Source organism: Acartia tonsa, chromosome 3 (genome assembly GCF_053477335.1).
Source record: "Acartia tonsa isolate MP-2025a chromosome 3, ASM5347733v1, whole genome shotgun sequence".
Classification (NCBI taxonomy): domain Eukaryota; kingdom Metazoa; phylum Arthropoda; class Copepoda; order Calanoida; family Acartiidae; genus Acartia; species Acartia tonsa.
In genome coordinates this window covers 13,328,527-13,352,100 of record NC_137262.1, presented here as the reverse complement: position 1 = coordinate 13,352,100, position 23,574 = coordinate 13,328,527, and the positions used below count along the sequence as shown (strand labels likewise).

General features: G+C 32.2%; 1 protein-coding gene across 1 annotated transcript; it reads left to right on the top strand.

The window, feature by feature from the left end:
• Window positions 1-1,306: 1,306 nt before the first annotated feature.
• On the top strand, window positions 1,307-22,670 carry LOC145313369 (fringe glycosyltransferase-like). The gene is made up of 5 exons (XM_080152730.1): window positions 1,307-1,868; window positions 3,014-3,089; window positions 7,660-7,798; window positions 15,920-16,073; window positions 19,019-22,670. Exons 1-5 carry the CDS (start codon window positions 1,542-1,544, stop codon window positions 19,454-19,456), a joined length of 1,134 nt encoding a protein of 377 aa, XP_080008856.1. The 5' UTR covers window positions 1,307-1,541; the 3' UTR covers window positions 19,457-22,670.
• Window positions 22,671-23,574: the final 904 nt, after the last annotated feature.

The following is a 23,574-nucleotide window of genomic DNA, read 5'->3' as shown; positions in this document are numbered from 1 at the left end:
ACAAATAAATTCCTAAACAAATTTAAATATTTTATCCTCCTTAATCCTCATTTGAAGTGATAGCCGTGTAATTCAAGTTTTGCACATCAAGCAGGCATTCAGGGATGACACAATGGATAATAAAATCTTCCAATGAATTTAGTGTAAATTAAAGCCTTACCCGCGATCTTGGCTCAACGAGTCAACATGTAGCGCATCTGCTCGTCGCCGGGGAGGTGATAGGTTCGAATCTTGGGCTGACAATGAGTCATAACTAAAGACGTTAATATGGTTCCTTCTGCTGCTATTTTAATTAGGTGTGCGATATAAATAGTAAGAATAGGGGGAATGCCTTAGCACATAAACAGGCGCAACTCATTATACCATGCACAGTTAGAACTTCTTCGACAAAGGTCGTGCAATCAAAGGGTTGGTTGTCTGATGAATGTTCTTGAATTCAGAAGAACAAAAAGAACAAGCATGAACCAGAAAAATTAATGAAAATTCCTGACCTCTATCTGATATATAGCAGCTAAGTAATTTTTATTTTAAACTAATTAAATTTATTGAAAAGCGCCACTCAAAACAGTATATAAATATACCTAATTATCAAATAAAACACCGTGCATTGCATTATTTGAAATTTTTAGGACGATTTTAATGATCATTTTTTTGTTTTTGATTAACAGCTGCGCTTCTATTAGTTTCATCCTTGTTCATTTTTTCCAAGCACAGCTCTGCCGTATCCAAAAGCAAGTAGCACGAGTAAAAATGGTTTTACAAAAAATAACTTGGAGAAATCCGACCCTGATCGGAAAAGATGCTTTGTCTCAGGTGTGTTTATACACAGGGCTAGTGCCCGGCACATGCCGTTATGTGGTCTGATAAATGGTCATCTTGTGCGACCATAGACAAATTATATTAATATCTAAAACATTTTCCCCGATTTTTAAACTATTCTTTTCTTTACAATTCAATTAATTTTATTATTATATTCAAATTAAATTAAAGTCTATTTTATTTGTCTATGAAGCCCCAAAATTGTTTGTACCGGAACGCCTAACCACCACGGAGGGAAGGTTTGGTACGTGGGGGAAATCAACCTGTTATAAAAGTCAAGTGGCTCTGGACCAACAATTACCCCCTCCCTCCTTTCTAGATCCGTTTCTATTTTTGGGCGCCCCCCACACCCATTTTTTCTCCTTTTTCTCCCTTCTGGACGTTCCGGTTGTCGGGGAAGAGCATATTGTTATTTCTATGAAAGTGGAAGGCTAAGCTGCCTTCCGTATGTGTATGTTCGTCCGCGCTCCGAGTTCGTTCGTCCGTCAGTTGTTGGCGCACTTTGGGCGCAGTTGGACGTCTCCCAACGAATTACGTTCATCTTATATATGATTGGAAAATAATGTAATTTTACAGTGAAAATTATTAGTTGAAAGTATAAAAATGTAGTAATTATTTGTTAATATTAATAAAATGAGAAAATTTAAACAATTAAGAGTGTTTTATTGTGATTATTTTTAAAAACTCTAAAAAAAGAGCATTTGAAGTCCCCAAAAGTTCAAATGGAGGGGCGAGACGGCGGTTATTTAGTGGCTGCGGACACTAATAAACCCCCCATAATGGTGCTAAACATCGGGTTTCGAACCCGCCAATCGCTTCACAAAACAATCCAATATTCTAGCGGCTTTTTCGTCCTGTTAGTGGCATTTATTTGCATAATAACGCTATTTACGCGGCCGACGACCCCAGGAGCGCTACGCGGTTCCGGCGGCGGGAGGGGCGGCCAGTGGTCGGCCGCCGGCTTGGACGGCCGTCAGGCCGAGAGATTACATTCAGAGGATCAGTTAGAGTTAGATGATATATTTATTTCTGTTAAAACTACGTCAAAGGTAGGATAAGTTATTATTTTATTTCAAGTAAACCAATCGATATATTATTACTTGGATGTTGCACAAGATTTTCATGTACTCTGATAAAGTGATGCTCGCAGATGGCTAAAATAACGATACCCTTTTAGCCCATCCCCTCTCCTGGATGAACGAACTGACCAATATATGGGGCCCATATTAGCAAGCTTAATTGACCATATATTTCCAGAATGTGATTTATTCAGCTAAAAAATGAGAATGCCTTTAAAATTACACGTGAATATTCCTCAGAGCATCAATCACAAACTCATTTATATTTAAATATGTTTTTTCTATGTTTTACTACTTATGGATGTTATCATCCTTGTTTATATAGACAAATGATAGCCTAATATTCTTATTAATTGCCTGTCTGTATATTATGAACAAAAAGCTGGATCTCGTGATTAAATGATTTAATTTTGGGAGGGCAAAACCAATGTAAATTAATGACAATAATTTCATCTGTGGGCGTCATTTATTAACCTATCCAATGATATTGGTGCTTTTTGTATGTTTGTTTTAAGTTCATGTAGCTAGGGCTTAATGAAAATTAGGTCTCTATGTCAGTGCGTATCTACTCTGTAACTTACTAGCGGATTTTTAAATCTAAAGATATGAAGGCACGATGAAGACGAAAAAAGTCGCTCAATATGACGTCATAAAAATGAGGGATTATCCATCTCTTTTATGGATTTTCTTTCAACTCCTCCTCTCCTCATCCCTCATTTTTATGACGTCAGAATTTTTTTTTGAGCGACTTACTTCGTCTGCAGGCACGATTGCTGACCAAAATATACCATGTTCTTTCAATTGCGGCTGTGCCCCCAGCATCTGAGTATTCGAAGGGGAAGGGAGGGGGGATATTAAAAAAAATATCCTAGAGCCTATATAAAGCTTCCTTGAATTTGAGAACTCAATCGCTTCACTGCACTGCACTGATTAGCGAGATCTTAATGAACAAACCAAAAATTACTTTATATTAAAGGATTAAATTTTTGTTTTTGCTTTAAACTTATATCAGGGTGGTTTAAAGCTATTATTTAGCGCCCTTTACCCTAAGTAAATGCATTAAATTATAGTCCATTCTTTAGGAAATCATCTATTAATTTAAATTATTTTTTTAGTTCCATGGAACGCGTTTATCTGTGATACTAGAAACCTGGTTCAACCTGGCAAAAAATCAAATTACATTCTTTACAGGTATAAACATATAATTGCACCGCAGCTACGCAACTATTCAATTTTGTAGGTCTGTCTGTAATGTTCTTTTCTTCCCTCTTTTGTTGATGTACGCTTGTATGTTTTGTATGATATAATTATTCTATTTTATGTATTTTGGAACAATAATTCATGGTACAAAAAGGTACGATACTTTGGGCAAATCATCTCTATAATAAAGTCAGAAAAGTATGTCCTTTAATAATATCCTGTATGTAAACATATTTATATCCAACTTTGTTAAGACTTTCAAAAATTCTGCTTATCAAGTTAAGACACTCTACAAGTGATAATGTTCGTTTGTCCCACCGTAGCTTCACTTTAAGGATGTTTTCATTCTTGTCATAATAAAAAAGTGCGCCAAACACGAAAAATTGTAGCCCATACAGATTTATTATACACAGCTAATTACTGCTATAATTACTCCACGTAGGTAATGAGGAATTTTTAGAAAATATTTTCATTTAAGCATAACCTTTAGGGTGGCCCTACTATAATATTTGGTAATTAAATGTAATACAAGTTGAAGTGGTACCCTATAATTTGGTATATTAAAATTTATAGTAAAAAAGCTCTTGCTTATTTTTAGGTTTTCATTTATTTACATAGAATTTGTAAAACTTAATTTAGGCTAAAAAATGTAGTTTTCATTGTAATAAGATCTAAAATTAAGGAAACCAGATTTTTCCTTGTACGATATTTTTAAAATCAAATCAAAATAGCTTGCTACCTCAGACATATTAGAATATTTTCTTTAGAAATAAATAAGGCTTTAGAAAAAGGCTTTAAAAGCTGGCCATAAAATGTATTGAACTATAGCCATAGTAAAGGCGTGTTTGTGTGTGTGTGTATTTGAAAGGATAAATGAATTGGTTAGTCGAAATATTTAGCTTTTGCCTTAGTTTTCTATATCAAAGGCTTTAAAATTTAGTAAAATCCAAATAAACGCAACAAATTTCAGAATTAGATAGCCTAAAACCATTCTAGGACTCATGTAAAGCTTCCATAAAATAGAGAACTCAATCGGTTCAGTGGTTCAACGGACAAACAAACAAAAACATTACAACATAAGTGCAGCTATTCTTTAACTTAGATTCAATACTGTTATCTCCAGTGGTGTGCGCAGCGATTGATCAGAGGGGTGTGAAACCCAATTGTTGAAAAAAGGGAAAGATAGGCCTTTCCTATTTCAAATTTAGAGAGGGGGGGGGGGGGTTGACACACCTCTACCACACTCTACTGGCTAACTTTATGTTTACTTTTTATTCTCATTATTCTAGTATAAAATATGTATTTAACCCTCCCTTTTTCTTAGTCTTGCTGGGTATAAACCTAAAAATCTTATATGCTATGGAAAACGCCCTGGGTTTATTGCTTTTGGCCAAAAAAAGCCGAAATTATTTACCATTACTCACTAAATGAACCGTTTATAAGACTGATAAGGGGTTAATATTAATCTAAAAAGTCTAAATATTATTTTTTTATATTCAAACTCCATCATGCGCTTTACTTTCGGTACAAGGCTTTGTTTAAAAAAAGGTATTTTTCCACAAAACAATCCTTTAAATTGTTAATGTTTTATATGTACTACCATTAAAAATATACAACTTATAATGCCCAATTTAAAGGCAATACATCTAGGCCTGATTTTGAACTGATAACCAAAACTTTAAAATTTTGTTATACATGCATGTTTTATATTATTAATTGAAGAGTAAGATTAAATGATATGCATTAAGTAGATAGTTGTCTGTATGTGCGTGTTTGTTTTTGTATGTATGTTAAATAAGATCTTGTAAATGGCAAGGCTTATCATTATAAAATTTACAGGAAAGTTTGGTATTCTGGAATGGCTGGGTATGAGCTATTGCTTCCTAAGAAAAAGTCTATCAATTAGGGTAGGAAAGGATCAGAAAATTAGCCTTAAACCATACCATGGCTTATGTTAAGCTTCTCTAATAAAGGGTACTCAATCGTTTTAGTAGCTTGCGATATTTAACTGAAAACCTTACTACTTCATATATTAGGATATAGCATGTATGGAAAATGGAAATAAAATTTTGACCAGATGGCAATCATATCTGTGTGCCGTGGTGGATTCCATTAAATATCGATCAAAGGCTATCAACAAATTTTAAATTTGGGCTTCGTACACCTTCACTGCACTTACCAATAACACATAAACATCGGCGTTTATACGAATAAACAGATTTTAGAGAAATTTAAATATTAATTTTATTTAAAATGTCTTTCTCTATATTAATAGTAGTTCAAAATACATTTTTAAAATTTATTTCAACGTCTTTTTTCTCTAAATATATTTTTGGTACTACGTCAAACTCTAGATACGTCAAACAGTAGATGCGACAAACGCTAGACAGACAAACAGTAGATGCGTCAAACGCTAGACATACAAACAATAGATGCGTCAAACACTAGACTACGACAAACAGTAGAATTTTCAATTTCGCGACAAACAGTAGAATTTTTAAAGTGCGACAAACACTAGAAGCGACATAAGCTAGAATTTAAACTTTAAAAAATATTCAAAGATTTTTCGTTCATAAATACTAAATTTATATTACTATCAATGCAGGGATCTAAATGGATAAGATAATGGTTGAAAATGTACATCCTCTATAGCATAAAATTGGTGGTTAAAACGTTTGAACACTCAACTTATTAAACCAACCAATCAAATTCATTAAAGTGTCAAAAGTTGCTTAGCCAACGAATAAGAAAACTTTCTTATAAAACTTTTGACCCCCCCCTCTATCAACCTCATTTTTTATTTTAGTATATTTTAAAATATTTTTTTTTTTTTGGGGGGGAGGAGTAATTTCTTCTAGGGGCGAAATATCTAAGGAGGGTGGTGGTACCCTCCCCCCAAAATAGATATAATCCTTCCCAGGACCTATGAGAAGCTACCCAGTTAAGGAGAATCCGATCGGTTCAGCATTTAGCGAGATCCTTTGATATAGACAAACAAACATCCTTTTACTTTTTTATAAGGATTAATTCTAGCGTTTGTCGTATCTATTGTTTGTCGCCTTTAGAAAAAATCTAGCGTTTGTCATATTCTAGCGTTTGTCGCATTCTAGCGTTTGTCGTATCTAGCGTATGTCGTGTCTAGGGTTTGTCTGTCTACTGTTTGTCTGTCTAGCGTTTGTCGCATCTACTGTTTGACGTATCTAGGGTTTGACGTAGTACCATATTTTTAGTATGGCTTCAAAACCGATTAATTTTACCTGGATTAGAACCGGTTCTCATCTATACTGAAAATTCATGTGTAGCATCTTGTCACATATAATTTTCCACGCATAATAAAATGAAAATCATAAAATAATATCAGTTATATTGACAAGGAACTTCGGCTCCTTGGGGCTAATGAAACAGGTTTTAATCTTGAAATTTATCATTTTTATATCCACAGAAAGCTGTCTATGCGATAAATAACTATCGGGTATCAGTTTTTATCTTTTAAAAAGTTATCTTAAACGGAGTACAGAGTTCAATAACATGTTTTTGTTTGCTTCTTTTTAGAAAGTAAAAGCATTTCTTTGAAAAGCATCCGTTTCAAAGTTAACAAAACAAAGTAAGGAGTAGAAGTTAAGAAATCTACATAGGAGCTAGGCAGGTTTTAAACTATTTTTGGGGAGCGTAAAAAGAAACCAACCCTCAAACTATCATTTTTGTATTAAAAAGCTTGAATTAAATGACCCTATAAAAAAGATCCACTAGAAGCTAGGAAGGGGGCACATTCAAGTTAATTAGAATGTGAACCAATAAAAGTCTAAAGGAACCAATTTAATTACTTTGTGTCTCTATCTTGGTAAGGAATTTGAGCTTATCAAAAATCTAGAAAATTAGATGAAATAATTGGGGGGGGGGGGGGGGGGGAGTCTGTGTGGTGTCGCGTCAATATTTATTAGGGTGGCAAGGGTTGGTCAATGTAATAGAAAACACTTGCCTGCAAACATATATGGAACTTAGCAGCTGTGGCACTAGCATCTAGGGGCTTAGAATTCTAAAGATTAGGAGGAAATAGAAATAGCATAAAGCATTATAGAACTTAAAACTATCCCTGGACATAAGTGAAGCTTTCCTTAAATGGAGAACTCAATCGGTTTAGTAGTTATTTAAATCTAAGGCTTCATACAAAAAAAAACCTTACTCCGTTATTTAATAGGATAGTTTTCTTTAAATAATGAACATTTATCCCAAGCGGAAAAGATTAAGCTTCTTTTTACATAGACGAATTAACCCTACACAAACGCTGACATAACACTGCTTGTAGAGTTGCGTTGCTACTAAGAATTAAGAAGTTAACTGTTTATTGTTTTATACCTTCTTATCAATTCAAAATATGTGCAATAGAAGCAATAAAAATAAGATTAAACCTGTTTTTTTATGTCTTGAAAGAGGAAGGGGCAGGGAAAAAAATAGCCTAAAACTATCCCAAGATCCGTGCGAAGATTTCATGAAATGAAAAACTCAATTCTAAGGTTAGGGAGATCTTAAAATACAGATAAAAACATGTAACCTATTTCAGACCAAGAGGACCCTGAGCTTGACGAGCGGCTAGGTGAGGGCAAGCTGGTGCCCACCCCGTGTCCTGTGGACCATTCCAGGCATGCCTTGGCCTGCAAAATGCAACATGAAATCAACGCCTTCCTAGCCACTGATAAAAAGTAAGTTTTGCTTTGGCTAACATCCATTTCTTGACGAATGAGACCCATCTCGCCCCTCATTTGATTTGATTAATTTTCGTAAAACGTATTTAGCCCCTTCAGTGGTTTCTGACTGTAAGTCTCTACCCTTTCGGAACTACTCTAACTTTTATTTAACCTAACCTATAATAAGCATAAAATACATTTCTTCAAATAGTTTGTTTGTCTTAAATACAATATAAAGTAACTTTATATTGTAAATTTTTGGCAAAAATGATTGCAAAAAATCTAAATTGAACCTAACCCCTTGAAATTAAAGTCAAGCTTTCCCCTAACCAACAAACAAACATGTGCAGAATAGATGAAAGGGGGTGGTTCAACATTCCTTAGTAAATTATAAAATGTAAATGATTATATGTCTCCAAAAATAGTCCTTAAAATGACCCCCTTGTAAAAACTTTAAAAAAAATGTGCTTGGCGTTGGTAGTTTTCACCATAAATGGATGTTTGCTAATAACCTAGCAGTTTTTTGCAACTGTATGTGAAACCCTTTTTTGAGTCTTAGAAAAAGATTTGACCGAATTTTTCAATTTTGAGGGCCCCCTGCGTTGTGAGCTTTAAAATGGTCGTTTATTAATAGAGCGAAGCTGCTCAATAATTTATTTTATATGTAGATGAAATTAGAAAAGGAATAGGAAAACTTAGTTATATAAAGTTAAGATTTAAAGTAAATGATCTTTTTTAATTGGTGAAAAAGTTCCTAAGTTTTTTTGTGTCGTTTTTGATAGATTTATCTATTTTGAAAGTATTTATCCTTGTTTGATGTTTGAAAGTGTCCAAGCAAGAAAAGAGCGTGCTTGTAATTGAAGACTTAAAAAGACCAAAATATTAGGGGTAATAAGTGTAAGGGGATTAAAAGGGAAGGGACACTTCCATCAAAAATAAGATTAAATAATTTTAGCCTAAAAATATTAAAATATAGTTACCTAAAATTGGCACGTTTGTGCTTTAGAGGTCTAAGTTTATTTTGTTCTAAATAATTTTTTTTACAATAAAAGAATATTTTCAAGCTTTTAGTGCATTTCTCTATTGCATACTCATATAAAATGAATAATTCCTACTTATTCTGATTATTAGTGAGGATCTGCCTTTGGTAGCTGATAGTTGTTTAGAATAATTCATTGGCCTATCCCCCTCCACTTGTGTATTACCAGTCTGGCATACATACCCAGGGATTTTGGGGACCGGTCACCAAAGTTTTAAATTACTACGTTCCTCACATTTATTTGCTTTGGGTACTTATTGTATCTTGATTGTTGTGTTCAAACTAGCAGTTTCCAAACACAAAGCTTGTAATTTTTATTAAATTTACAGTCGACTATCCCATCACTTAAGATCCCAGGCCATACCATATAATTTTCCCTAAAATTGGCAGGGTTTCATAATACCTACTAAATGTTGGGTAATTTTGGCTATAAAAACTTTGGATGTCTTCTCTTAAATAGGGATAATTAGGGAGGGATGAGGTTATTATATTATATATTTTATATGTAGATAGAAATATAGAGACTAGGGCTACTTTGCATATTATTCTGAGAGATAGGGATGAGTGATATGAAGAATAAACTGAACCATTATGGACGGAGCAAGGTTATTATATTATATTATATTATATTTTATATGTAGATAGAGATATAGAGACTAGGGCTACTTTGCATATTATTCTGAGAGATAGGGATGAGTGATATGAAGAATAATCTGAACCATTGTGGCAAGGTTTTAGAATAGGATTTATTTTGAAATAAAAACCAATCCAAAATAATGCTATATAATGTACATTAAGAAGTATATATAACTTTTTCATGATAAAAATTAATTATCGAAAAGTGCTTATGAAAAAATCAATTTTTTGTCAGTTAATTTAAAAAAAACAGTAGGTATACATTTTAGAAAATAATCTTATAAAATCTTTCAGAGTTTAAATAATTTTCATATTTTGTTGAAAATGTATTCCTATCTGGTTAATATCTAAGATAATAAGATGGATGGAAGCTTTTAAAGACAAGATGAATAATTAAGTAATTTACAACCAGAAATTTTACATTTTTAAACGTTCATCTTTTTTGGCTACTATTAGATTTTATTCGTTAAAAATGGCTTGAAGTCATACTATGTTCTTAAAATTATAGATGCTATACTTAATTAAATACCTACAGAAAATATTTTTGTTTTGCTAATTTATTAATTTTAGAATGCAAAAGTAGAAAAAACAATAAAATATATTGATTGTAAATTTTAGCTTGGTGTATTTTATTGTGTTTTGTAACATGATATTTTGCATTAATTGTGCTTTTCTTTTACTTTTACTCTTCTCAGTGTTCAGCTTCCCTGTTAAACGTTTGTGACGTTATTATATCAACATAACATCAAGTTTAAGCTTTTTTCTGTCTCCTATTCTAATTCCTTCTAATGCCTCTAGAAGCTAGGGGCGCACCCACTATTGCTTATTACAGTATTACAGGAAAACACCTAAAACTTTTTTGGTATAAAATATAGCCAATTTTTAAATCTAATGTAGCTAAAAAACCAGAGATCTAAAGGGATAAGACAAAGGCCAACAAATTGATGTACATCCCTTCAATGGCAATGCACTAAATTACCCCTTTTGTAGTTTTCAATTAGTGATTGAAACGTTTGGACACTCAACATAGTAAACCAACCAATCAAAATCCATTAAAGTCCCCAAAGTTGTTTTCCCAACAAATAAGAAAAAGTTTTTTTATAAAACTTTGGGGACTAGTGTAATAAACAGCCCATTGTACCCTTTCTCTCTGTAAAAAAAAACAATACTTTTGTATATAAGTCGAAGTTCAATCCTAACCCCAAATATAATAAGCGAATGATCTTGCCCTAATTTTGATTTAGCCCACAGGGATTCTTTTCAGTTGACCATTAACCATTAGTATAATAATCAAATTTCCACGAAAAACACCTTTTTTACCAACCTCTCTCGTTTCTTATCGATGCTAAGGATCAATTTTAATTTGAATCCAAATTTTACACCATGGCATCGAGGCAGTAGTATCTTTCAGGATTTAAGGAACAGCTACATTTAAATAAATCTTCCTTAGGTATATTTATCGTTAAGCAATACAAAATCAAATTTTGTGTTTTGAATTTTATGAAAATAAATTTTTTTTAGGAATTAGAACTTCATCTTGGTTCCATATTTCCTTTTTTGGTTGTTAGTAGCCTAAAACCTGCCCTGTACTAATATAAAATTTCTCTGAAAGATTTTAAAACGATCGGTGTAACCGTTTATAAGATCTTATTTGACATACATTCATAAAGAAAAACATCCAGCTATTTTAATATTTACAGAGGCGTAGTATAAAGCTTATTTTAGCATGGGAAATTAGTACTTTAAAAAAGCCTATAAACCAAATTTTTGTCCATATTAACAATACATTTTTCCCTGAAAAGAAGAATAGAAGGAGTAGTATAATAGGGAAATTTGAGATTCATTTTTTAGAGAAGTTCGTTGACCAGTTAAATATATACATTTTATAGTTAACTTAGATTAGGATAAAAATTAACGATTTATAGGCTAAATATGCACATTCTATTAATTTTAAATTTCACGGGGATGGCCCGAAGTGTGTCTTAAAGTTCCCAAGGGCTGATAAAACAGTAACTTTAAAATGTTTAATTTTCAATATTTATCCCTTAAAATGTAAAAGAAATCTCTCAATCAATGATTGATGCTCTATCTATTAAAGCTTCTACATATTAAATTTAGTTTTATGTAAAAAAAAAATGAGTTGGATTTATTTGTTCTAGTTTTTGGATAACCAGGTTCTTTGTATTCAAAAGGCCTGGAAAGCACACATATAGCCTTAGACTATCCCGGGATCTAAAAAGGAGAACCAAATCGGTTAAGTAGTTACAAAAATTTTAAGCTTTAGACAAAAAAAAACCTTAATACTTTACCTATATAATAAAATTAAGGCATAAATTAATGTGACCAATTTAAATTGACATGTCAAATTTTTATCTTATTTTTTGAGTCAATTAATGATAAATGATTTTAATTAAATGAATACAAATAGTCAAATTTCAACTAATTTTTAGACCTGTTTTTTTAGCGAAGCTTCTTTATATATATTTATAGTAAGTCAGGCATCTGTAGAAAAAAAGGATTGGTTAAAAAGTTTGGACACTGATACTGCTAGTTTGAATCATCGTATAAGGATGTAATAAAAGTACTCAAAGTTTTAAGCCAACGAATGGGATATCAGTAGAGCATAAACCAGAAAGAAACTGTATCTTTCAAACCCATATTTTGTAAAATGAAAAAAAATCATCCTATTGACTTCAAATATAGCGATTCTTGGGCTGATTAGTAATGACTGCTAGCAAACCAATAAAGGACCCAAGGTTTTAAGCCAAAGAATGGGGATATCAGTAGAGCATAAACAGAAAGCAACTCTTAACTTCAATTTTAAACCCATCTTTTGTAAAATAAAAAAACATCATCCTACTAACTTTAAACATGATGATTCTTGGGCTGATTAGTAATGACTGCTAGCAAACCAATAAAGGACCCAATGTTTTAAGCCAACGAATGGGGATATCAGTAGAGCATAAACCAGAAAGTAACTCTTATTTTCTATTTTAAACCAATCTTTTGTAATATGCAAAAATCATCCTATTAACTTTAAACATGCTGATTCTTGGGCTGATTAGTAATGACATATGAGTAACGGCTCTATAACTACCTATCCACGGGAATATATCTTTCTTAAAGATGAAATGTATCATTTATCTCACCATTATAACTAAGAGATCTGAAGGTCACAAACTTAGACAACAATATAAAAGAAGTGAGAGGTTTAAAGAAAGGCGTTTCATGATTGCCGCATAAGAACCTAAAAAATACATAAAATATCCTATCTTGTAGATTAAGGTTTATCTATGCTTTTAGCTCTATGTTTTAGCTATTTATCTTAAAAATGGCTTGTATGATTGGGATGTTCCTTTTTATTGAATCATACATAGCAAAAGGTGGCATTTGCCTATTTTTCTCACCCTATGCACTCTTCCTTCCCTGGATGATAGTGGAGTAGCAACTTTTAAAGAACAGCTTTTTATCTAAAAACAAAAGAGTTATCGTTAATTTGGTGACTAGATGCTTTTTGCTCTTCTGGAAAGATTCAAATATATTAGGGTGGTTGAAGGCTAACGCTGGTAACCCATTTCAAAAAAGATTTTAAACTTTTCTAACGTGATATTTGTCTTTTTGAGACTATGAGAGTTGTATGTTGATTGAATTGATAGAACAACCCAAAGAACATCAATACTTGTATAATGAATGAAGAATGTATTGAAAATGAATGGCTTGTTCGATTTGAAATGTCATTTTTGTATTGTAAGGCTCAGCGCACAAATGGTCAAAATTATGGGGGGAGAGACATTTTTTGTGCTGGCTATATTTTGGAGGGGTGCGTAATACCCAGATATTTTAGTAGCGTAGCTACTCTATACTTGAATTGATAAAATACCAGTGGCATAGTCCCATTCGGAGGGGAAGGGGGGGGGGTGAAAACATTTTTAAACAAGGATTACTCACTCAAAAGTACAAAAGCCTACCACCAACCTTTCCTTTAAAGTAGAAATTATGGGTCTAGTGGTTAAAGATATTTGTGATGTATACAAACTTAATGCTTCTGCCTTTGGAAGATTTTTTCCTTGTTTTTAAGATCAACAATTTTTAAAGAATCATTTACCCATATTTGTTTTTTTATAGGAGGCAATTTACTCGACCAAATAAGATAGAGCACATTTTTCTACTTTTATTTATTGTAAGACTTAAAAAACACAAATAAAAGTATAAACAAGAAAAATGTAGGATATCTGTTTGTCTCTTAGTCTTAGGGTCTCTAAAACGGCGGCTACTTTGATATTAATATTCAGCAATGATTCTCACAAGTTTTAGGCTATTTTACCAAATATTATCTCACTTGCGTTATATTATGTAATGTTCTAATCTAATTCAAGAAATGTATTGTTTAAGTTTAATTCTCCTTAGAGGCTGGTCGCGCAGTAAAGAGGAATAATAGTATAGAAAACTATTGGTGTTTACCCTTACAGTGTCTTTTTGAGCAAAGAACCCTCTGGGCCCCTATCCTCCCTTATTTTAGATTGAAAAAGGGGGGTAATAGTTTTTTGTTTGTTTGTATATTACTTTGGGTTAAGTTATATTGGGTACTGGATAGCCCCTGCAGGCAGGGGTAAGGTTTAGGAAAATATCCGTCCTTAGTTTCAATTTATTTAGAAATAGAGCGGGGGGGGGGGTTGTTTGGTGATCGACAGGCAATCAGAGAGAAAGCACAAAGCTAAGCTTTTTATTAAATTTTTTAAAAATTATAAGTAACTGGATAATCTATTAAAAGTAAGCACTAAAAAGTCATCAAAGATTAGGACAAAAAATGTGTTGTGACAGAACTGATAATGGGGGGTGGGCGTGGGTAATCACGCACGCTCAAATTCACACACACACTCCCTCACACACACACCCACAAACTATTTGTCTATGTGACATGACTCAGCTGATTTGTCTATGGTTAATGGCAGGAATATGCAGGGCTTCTAAAGGATAAGAAAATGGTCTTAAAATATTTATATACTCCCTGTAATGATTAACACAATTACCCTCTATTGTCGAGAAGGTTTTATACTAGTTAGTACCAACCAATCAATTTGTAATGAAAAAAGTCAAAGTTTTCAAGACAACTTATGAGAAAAAGTATTAATAAATCATTCCCTTTCCTCCTTGTAAATATAAAATGCTATTCATTTTTCTTCGTCTACCTTATCCCTTCCTGACAGAACATAGCAAACAAATTGAAGGATCTGTGTATAACAATGTCTTATCTTTAGCATTTTCTCAAGACATAGGGCATAGCTACTCTCTAGTTTAATTTATTCTTTCATTTAAAAACATATTTGACAAAAATATATTTACGCGTTTCATAGTAATTTGAAAAAGGTCATTGGAATCTGTTGATAAGAATATAAAAAAAATATGTTTTTAAAACATACAATCTAAATCTAATTTATCTTTGGTATAATGTAAAGATGCAAAAAGACATTTTTTGTCGGGGCTGTGTTTGATATTAATAAGAAACTAGATAAGTCACGCTTACAGACAAATTATCTTTTATATTCCAACATGGGGGGAATGGGCTGGGGTTGGTAGATTAGAATAGTTAATGGGAAGGGTGAACATACTTTTTTTTATCATAAAAGGACACTCATATGTTTAGAATAAGCTAATAGAGACAGTATACTACAAATGATTCTTCCTTTAAACTTTTTAAATGTGTTCTGCCATTGGTTAACTTAAAAATATTTGGGGAAAGGTTAGACCCGGATTTAATTGGACTATGTAATCAAACATAATTTACAAAATGCTTAATTTTTTATATCTTAATGGGGGAATCGGGAGGGATTAATTCAACATCCCTAATAAAACCATAGAGCAATTTCTAAGTTCTATAAATAATTACTAACTAAGTAATCTTATTTCAAATTTTTCTAAAGATTGTAGCGTACCTTTAAGCATTATGTTTTTGATGTCATCTATTTGTTATGAGATTTGTATAGAATTAAACCTCACATCATTTGTGCTTAATTCATTCTATGCTTTTACAGGGATTGTTCACCTGAAGAAAACTTATTTTGCTTTTAACATCATTAATATTATGGAGATAAATATATTGAGTTTCGGATCATGGAAAGACAAAGAAGTATCGGGTTTCGTCGTATTTTCACAGTAGCTTTTAATATGTTATTCTAGGTTAGGTTAGTTTAGGCAAATGTTAATGATTGCCCCGTAGGGTTAGATTCCCCCGCAGGGGCTACAAATAGGACGAAACCCGCTAATTCGTTTTCTTTCCATGATCCTGGGTTTCTCTATGTAAGTATTCTATAATGTTTTGCTATTGAATCTATTTCAATATTTCTGCCATCACTCTTTTTTCAGGAAATTTAAAGTAAGAGCTGTTTTTTTAATTAGCTAAGACATTATATACCCCTCAATTCAAAACTAAAAATCAAATTTCATATTGTTTATGTTTCTAGGTGGTTTTGTCATTTCGACGACGACCAATACGTGAACGTGCCGCGTCTGTTGACGAAGCTGCGCGAGTTCCCCGTGTCCATGGCCTGGTACCTGGGCAAGCCAAGCATACCTGACCAGCTACAGATACAGGACAAGGAGTCAGGGGACACTCAGGTAAATACTGTTAATCAATAGCGCGGCTACTATATACCAGAGGTAAGTTCTTAAAAAAATTTTACCCCACTAAAATCAGTTTGGAACATTATAACCAGTGGGGAAAAGTACAAAATTTGGTAATATTGATTCTTAAAAAACTTTTACCCCACTTATTATAATGTTCCAAAGTGATTTTTTGAGTGGGGATAAAACATCCTCATTGGAACATTATTTTGAAATTTGGAAGATTTTTTAGGTTTTTGTCTTTGTTGATTTTTTTGACATGTTTTTTATGCTTAATTTAAATATTTGAAAATTTGAAAAATCTCTGAATTAAAACAAAAAATATTCCAAATTTAATTGTGACTACCCCACTCGGTCTTTTGGAACATTATTTTGGTACACTATTTATTTCAATTCAATTTTTTTTAAAGAATGACATTCGCATTTACCCCATTTAATGTTCCAAAAAAATGGGAAAACAAGGGAGAAATTAAGTGTTCCAAACGAGTGTTCCAAAGTTCAGTGGGGTAAGGTTTTTTAAGAACCCACCTCAGGGTATTAAATATACGGCCGTCCTTGCATTTAAAAATGAATCAAAACTCTAAAATAAACAATACTATTAAATTATTTGTTCATAAAAGATTATTGTCTTACTAATTGACATGATATGACATAAGACTTCTTATATATAGCTGTATTACAGCTTACTGTTATTTTTACAACAAATATACAGAATACTTGTTGTTTTTGCGCTACTTATGCCCTGAAAAATTTAAATAAATTTATTTAATTTCACATTCCCATAGCACATAATGAGAAAATAAATGTAAATTAATCAAAGGGGTGAGAAATAATTTTATCAAACATTGATATCAAAATTCGTTAGAATATATTAAACGTAGATACTCTATAACTGAATTTCTATTATATCAATCATCAAACTAAATATCTGGATCAAAAGGTAGCGCATAAATAACAAAGAATTAGTTTTTAAATAAAAAGAACAGTATACTGTCATGCAGAAATGTTACATACCTATGGTTATTATTTTCCTTGTTCCAAACTTACATACAGATGCTATAAGTGAACAATTTGGTGTGAAAAGTAAACAAAGAAAAGTGTCACACAAACTTCAATAAACATATTCCAACGTATTTTCTTATAGCTTTGTTTGTCTTGCCTGATAAGAAATTTTAAATCCAAGCCTCTAGAGATTAAAACTTTTCTTTTGCAATAACTTTATCCTAAAGTAAATTTTTAATTTTAGGACTTTTAAACAGTGTTGCGGATCCGCATTGATTGTATGCGGATCCGGATCCTCCAAATTTGGTCAGTGCGGATCCGGATCCGGCTTCGGATCCTCTACAATAAATATAAAATCACCAAATTTTTCAAAAAATATTTATTCTTTAATCTCGAAGTCAAAAATACTTTTAATTTTCAAGTCTGAACCTAAACCTTAAAGATCGGCTCTCATCACGAGAATGTCTGATTTTCAAAATTTGTAAGTGACTATTTTATATAAATTTAGGTAGATTTTTCCATAAATTTATACCCCAGGATCCGGATCCTTGGACTCAAAAAAATGCGGATCCTTGCAGATCCGGATCCACAGCTCTGCTTTTAAATAACTTGTATAAACAAGGAGAATAACACTCACCAATTTCTAGAGGATTTTTTAAATAAAAGTTCATTCATTGAAAAATGAAATACCTAAACTATTTTTTGTCTAATATTGCTTTTAAAAGAAAATTATGTGTCATGTAACAAAATATATAATGTCTTAAAATGCGTAATTTGTACATACACATTTTGAAGTTTATAGAAAAGATTTGCAAACAAAGAAACCATAAGAAATCTAAATTGTAGGCAATATTTATTATTTGATTTGACACCTTTTTATCTGCCGCATTGTTTAATTTTTACAATGAATTTTTTTGCAGCTGAATTAGGAAGGTTCATTGAAATATAAAAGAAAATACTTATTTTTCTCAATAAAAATAGTTTTCTAATGTAAAAAATGTCAATAAACATGGGATTCAGAGAAAAGAGTATTTTTACAGCATTCCAATAAGGACCATTTAATCAGATAAAGGTTTCAAGAATGCTAAATATCTTTGCTATACAGTTAACCAATGAACTCTCTTAGTTAGGGGTATGTCTTCATTCTGTATGAGTTGTTAGCAGCGTAAAAATCCATTACAGTTTTACCGACAAATAGCCTAAACCCTGCACAGGGCCAATGCTGAACTTATCTGTAAATAGAGGCACGATCGACCAAACCTTTTACTGACATATTAGTATTTGTATAAGATATGAATTCGATAAATGGAATAAAGTACCCATACTTTTTGCTGTAAAATTTAGGTTGTAATGATGTATACACACCATCAATAAGTATATATTCTAGGCCCATATACGGGGTACAATTTGATTCTATGTCAAATATTTACAATCACTTTGTTTATGTGCTTGTCTGTGTATTTAGGAGCGCAGCTACTCTAAATACTCGCCCGTGTATTAAATATCGATTAGAATTTTGGTTGATTTTATAGAAAAAGTTCTGTAGATTTTTTTTATGTCTCATGGGTGATACAAACTAGGCAGGGAGGGGACATTGTGATGTAAATTGATTTTGTAACCAAAGTTTTTTAGTCTGGATTCGTTGGTTCCAACGAGCAGTGTCCAAACTTTTCTTCCAATAATTTTAATCTAGCACTAGAGATTGGGTAATTGATATTATTTCATCGTCCATTGTCTTATCCCTAATTAAAATAACTACTTTTGAACATAATAGTTCTTGTTAGAATATTATTGCGTGCGAACAAAAAATATAAAAGATATAATGTTATTATGTTTAGCAACGCAACTGCCATTATATTCTTGTTTATTTGCAGTTTGTTATTTTAAGGCCTTACAATTTTCTTTAGGGCATTATTGATTCACTTTTTCTTTTTCAGAAGAGAATAAAATTTTGGTTCGGTACTGGGGGCGCCGGTTTCTGTCTATCCCGGCCGCTGACCGACCAGCTGGCGCGCCACGCTTCCGGCCGCCGGTTTATCAGTGTGTCGGAAAAGCTGCGGCTGCCGGATGACGTCACAATGGGCTACATAGTCTCCATCCTGGCCGGTGTTGAGTTGAAAAGGGTTGAAGAGTTCCATAGTCATTTAGAACCTCTGCATCTTGTAAAAGACTTACACAACCAGATTTCATTCTCATATTCAGAAACCACAACCACTAGTTCTAGTGGCGCAGCCTCATACAGATATTCAAATAGTAACATAGTGGAGGCTGGACTAACTGAATTTAGTTTGAGTGATGATCCCACCAGATTCAAATCTATACATTGTAGACTATTTAGAGAGACTGTCACGTGGTGCCCACAAAAAATTAGATAATAAACAATTTTAGTGGATTTTTTTTATAATTCTAAGTGCCATAATCAAGGTCTCATTGCTGATCTCAACAAATAGATTTTTTAACTAAAAATTCAAAGAATAGTTATTTCTGTCATCGTATTATAAACAGCTTTCCGCGGATATAAAATGTACTATTAATATATGAAAAGCAGTTTTTAACCCCGAGATGCAGAAGTCACCGGTTAAAAAAAACTGGTTTAATCTTATGATTGTACAGTAGAAAACTGTATATATTACGATGCTAGACATCATTTTTTCGTATGGAGAACCGGTTCTAATTCATCGGATATTAATCGGTTTCGAATAAATACGGCAAAATAGTTTTATAGCCATCCCGAGTGAAAACAATGTATATAAAGTCTTTCAATAAACAAATTTATTTTGTTTTAATGATTTCATAAAAACATCTTCGATGACTTTAAAATCTTTTGTATTCATACTTCTATGTAATTAAAATTGTATTATATTTTTTCCCTCTTTCTTACACCAGACTAACTGAAATTAGTACAAAATGTTAAAAATTTTATGATAGGGACTTCTTGATAATAAGTTTTTTTTTGATGTTTTCTTTTGCTGTAGAAAAGTCAACAGTCGATAAAAATTAACCTTATATCTAAAAGTCCCTTATTTGATATCCTTTTCTTGTATACCACTTAAAAAGCATATTAGTTACCCTCTTTCTTTTCACCTCACACAAAATCAAAATTCATTTTTTGTTCTGACATGTTCTAGAATTTAACCCCCTTTTTTTTTGCTGCACCCATACTATTGTATGTGTGTGTGTTTGTGTGTGTGTGTATTTTATGATGACCTAAATAGTGGATTTTTCAATGGATTTTCAAAGATTTTGGTACCTTTAATTTAAAAATTTGAATTATTTTTGAGTACAAAAAATGAATTTTTACATAAAAATTGCAAAAATAACCTTACATTTTAAAGCAAAATACACCTACCTACTAGATAATTTGTAATAATTTGGTACCAAAACCTTTCGAAAAAAAACACCCACCTCCAAAAATCCACCTGCTATATACAACCCACTATGTTTAGTCTTGAAATAGAACTCTTTCCTTTTTATTTGTAAGTATTTACTACTTACCATCTGGTTTTAATTTATACCTAGAAATATACAAAGATTGTATCGTCTTCCCCTTTAACTCAAAAGTGTGGCAAAAAAAGTGATGGGTTGTGTTGTTTGAAGTTGTCAAATCTTTTCACCCTTTTTAACATATACATTATACATTTCTACCTCGGGGGGGGGGGGGGTATATAAAGAAGAGCTTTTTTCTTCTGTTTTTTTTATACTAGTGGCTTCGCCAATATCATTTAGATTCGAGTGCTTTCCACTCTAACCTTAAAAAATAGCTTGAAACCATGACATGACTAGTATGTATATCCCCTGGAAAGTAGAGCACAAATGGTCCAGGGGCTTGACTTGGTTCTACTTTGTTTTTACTTAAACTTTCCTTATTTTTAAATTTTTCTATATTTTTTTTTGTCAATCATATTTTAACATTTTGACCAAATGTGTAATTAGCAGCCTTTTCATTAAAAAAGGAGTTTGAAATTTAAAACTTTGATGTTAATATTTATGTTCCCTTCCTTTTCTAGTAATTTTTGGGGTTTGTGATATATGATACCTATAGGTTAAATATATTTTAGAACATATTAAAAATTTCTTAGGTAATTTAGATTAATTTTTTAAGTATTTCTTTTTTGTGTGATATTTTTAAATGCTTTTTAAGAATTTGATTTTTCCTTTTTATCTATTCCTTATATAATTTAATTTATATTTGTTCTGTTCTATGTAATCTTGGATCATGGAAAGAAAACGAAGTAACAGGTCTCGTCGTGTTTTCACAGTATGTTTTCTCTTATTTCAAACTCTGACCCTGCTGTGCCTATTTCCTAATCCTGCGGGGTAATCATAAACATTTACCTAACCTAAAATAACTTATCAAAAGCCAGTGTGCAAAATACGACGAAACTCGCTACTTCAAATTTTGTCCATGATCCTTATTTTTACATGTTGCTGTGAATTCTTCATAGTGTGCCAACTTGTCTCCAAATCTAATTTTATCTAAATTAGGATTCTTTCATTTCTATCCCTTTTCATGAAGGCGTTTTTTCTTCAACATTTCAACTCTTTATTATGACATTAGTCAGAATCACAAAGGAGAATTTTTTTTAAGTGATTGCGTGGCTCATGAAAAAGCGCGCGAATTTTTTTAGTGCCGATTGGCCATGAGCAGCCAGTCTTTTAAAGTTATTCCTCCTGATTTCATCTTTAATTTGTTTTAAACGCCTTTAAATACTGTTCACAAGTATTAATAATCTTATTTTCTTTCCTTTTTTCTTTAAACTAAAGCAGTAAAACTAGTCATATGTATATTTACTTTGATAATGATCATGTTTAATTTTTGTATTTATTACCTATAGGTATATTTCTTTTAGTGCAGGTTTTCTTTTTATTTTACAGATGTTTGTGAATTTTTTTGATATTCTAACTAGTGATGGGAATCCGGATCCGGAATCCGAATCCGGAATCCGGAATCCGCCCAATTTTCGGCCTATTTTGGAATCCGAATCCGGATCCGGAATCCGTTTTTTATAGCGGATTCCGGATTCTAAATTGGTAGGCTAAAATTACCGTCTTGAGTTTTTTCTTACAACTCCCTCTTAAATTTTTTTGTACATAACAAATTTTAATAATTACTAATGTGATGTAAATGTTTAACACTTTAAACAAATCAAGGCTTCAACCAAGTAACATAGTGTTAAATTAATGAAAAAAGCTATCCCTCTGTGACGGACGGCCTTTTAAAATACTGCTAGAATCCGGAATCCGAATCCGGAATCCGCCAAAAATAAGAATCCGGAATCCGCAAGAATCCGTCACTTTTTTTGACGGATTCCTTCAGAATCCGGAATCCGAATCCGGCCCAAAAATTCGACGGATTCCCATCCCTAATTCTAACTGGAATCATATCTTATTTGTGATTCTTTCTATAATGTTGTAAAAATAAAAAACTTCCTATCTGTTACCGAATCGATCTCAAAAACAAAACAAAAATAAATTTTGAAATAACTGCGCTTAATTTGTTTGTGATTTTTGTAAAATATTTGTATAACCAGTGCAATTTGTAATATTCATTCAGAAAATTTATATATCATAATAAATCTTTCGACTACACATCTTTTTGTTTATCATATCAACTTATTAATAAACTAGCGGCCTTGCCAATAGCCTCTAGGGGCTTTGCCCCAAGAGGTAATTCTAAAAAAAATCCAGGTGCAACTACTAAGTTTAAACTTTTCGGAAAAAAATTGAGGGGGATTTTTTTTTTGGGGGGGGGGGAGTTGAGGGTGTCCTCCCCCCAGCTCCCCAAGAAAATAGCCTAAAACCACCACAGGACCAGTAGGTATATTCCCTGAAGAGTAGAATCAGTTCAGTGGTTACCGAGATCTTAAGGGACAGACATCATTCTACTTTGTATTATAGATTAAAATTTAGTTTAAAATGCATTATACTAATTGGAAAGTAATTATAGATGGATAAAATAAAGTTAAACCTTTAAGTTACTACTTTCCCAAACTGGCAAATAGCAGAACACGACAACCGTGACGCTTTATGAATGCTGATAAATTTTTATAGATGAAGACTTTAGTGAAATTATGCTAAATATTTCAATGGTTATGATGTTTCTAAAGATGCAGAATAGTTATTTATCTCATCATATTATAAGGCAGCCTTTCGCTGATATTAAAACGGAAATAATACAACCAGTTTTATTAGCACGGACCTTCAGCCCCTCGGGTATCAATTTTATGATTCTTATTTTAACATTCGTGCAAAATTGTCTATAAAACAGTTTCAAGCTTTAAAAAAGTATTTGTTAATGACAAGTTGAAATAAGAGGAAATGACATGCAACCAGCTTAGTTTAATTTCACTTCAGGTATTTGACAAAAAAACAGCACAATTTTTGCAGGGTGGGTGGGAAGGGTTGTTTGCTTTTTATCACCAAATTAAAAAAAAGAACAAAACAAAAAAAAATATTAAATAACTTTACTTCATAAACAGTTAATTGAAACGGC

Excerpts from the sequence above, each read along its gene's own strand:
- LOC145313369 (XM_080152730.1), top strand. The coding sequence starts at position 1,542 with ATGGAGGGGCGAGACGGCGGTTATTTAGTGGCTGCGGACACTAATAAA. Across the intron at positions 7,799-15,919 it reads TTCCTAGCCACTGATAAAAA|GTGGTTTTGTCATTTCGACG; the intron begins GTAAGTTTTGCT and ends TTATGTTTCTAG. Across the intron at positions 16,074-19,018 it reads AGGAGTCAGGGGACACTCAG|AAGAGAATAAAATTTTGGTT; the intron begins GTAAATACTGTT and ends TTTCTTTTTCAG.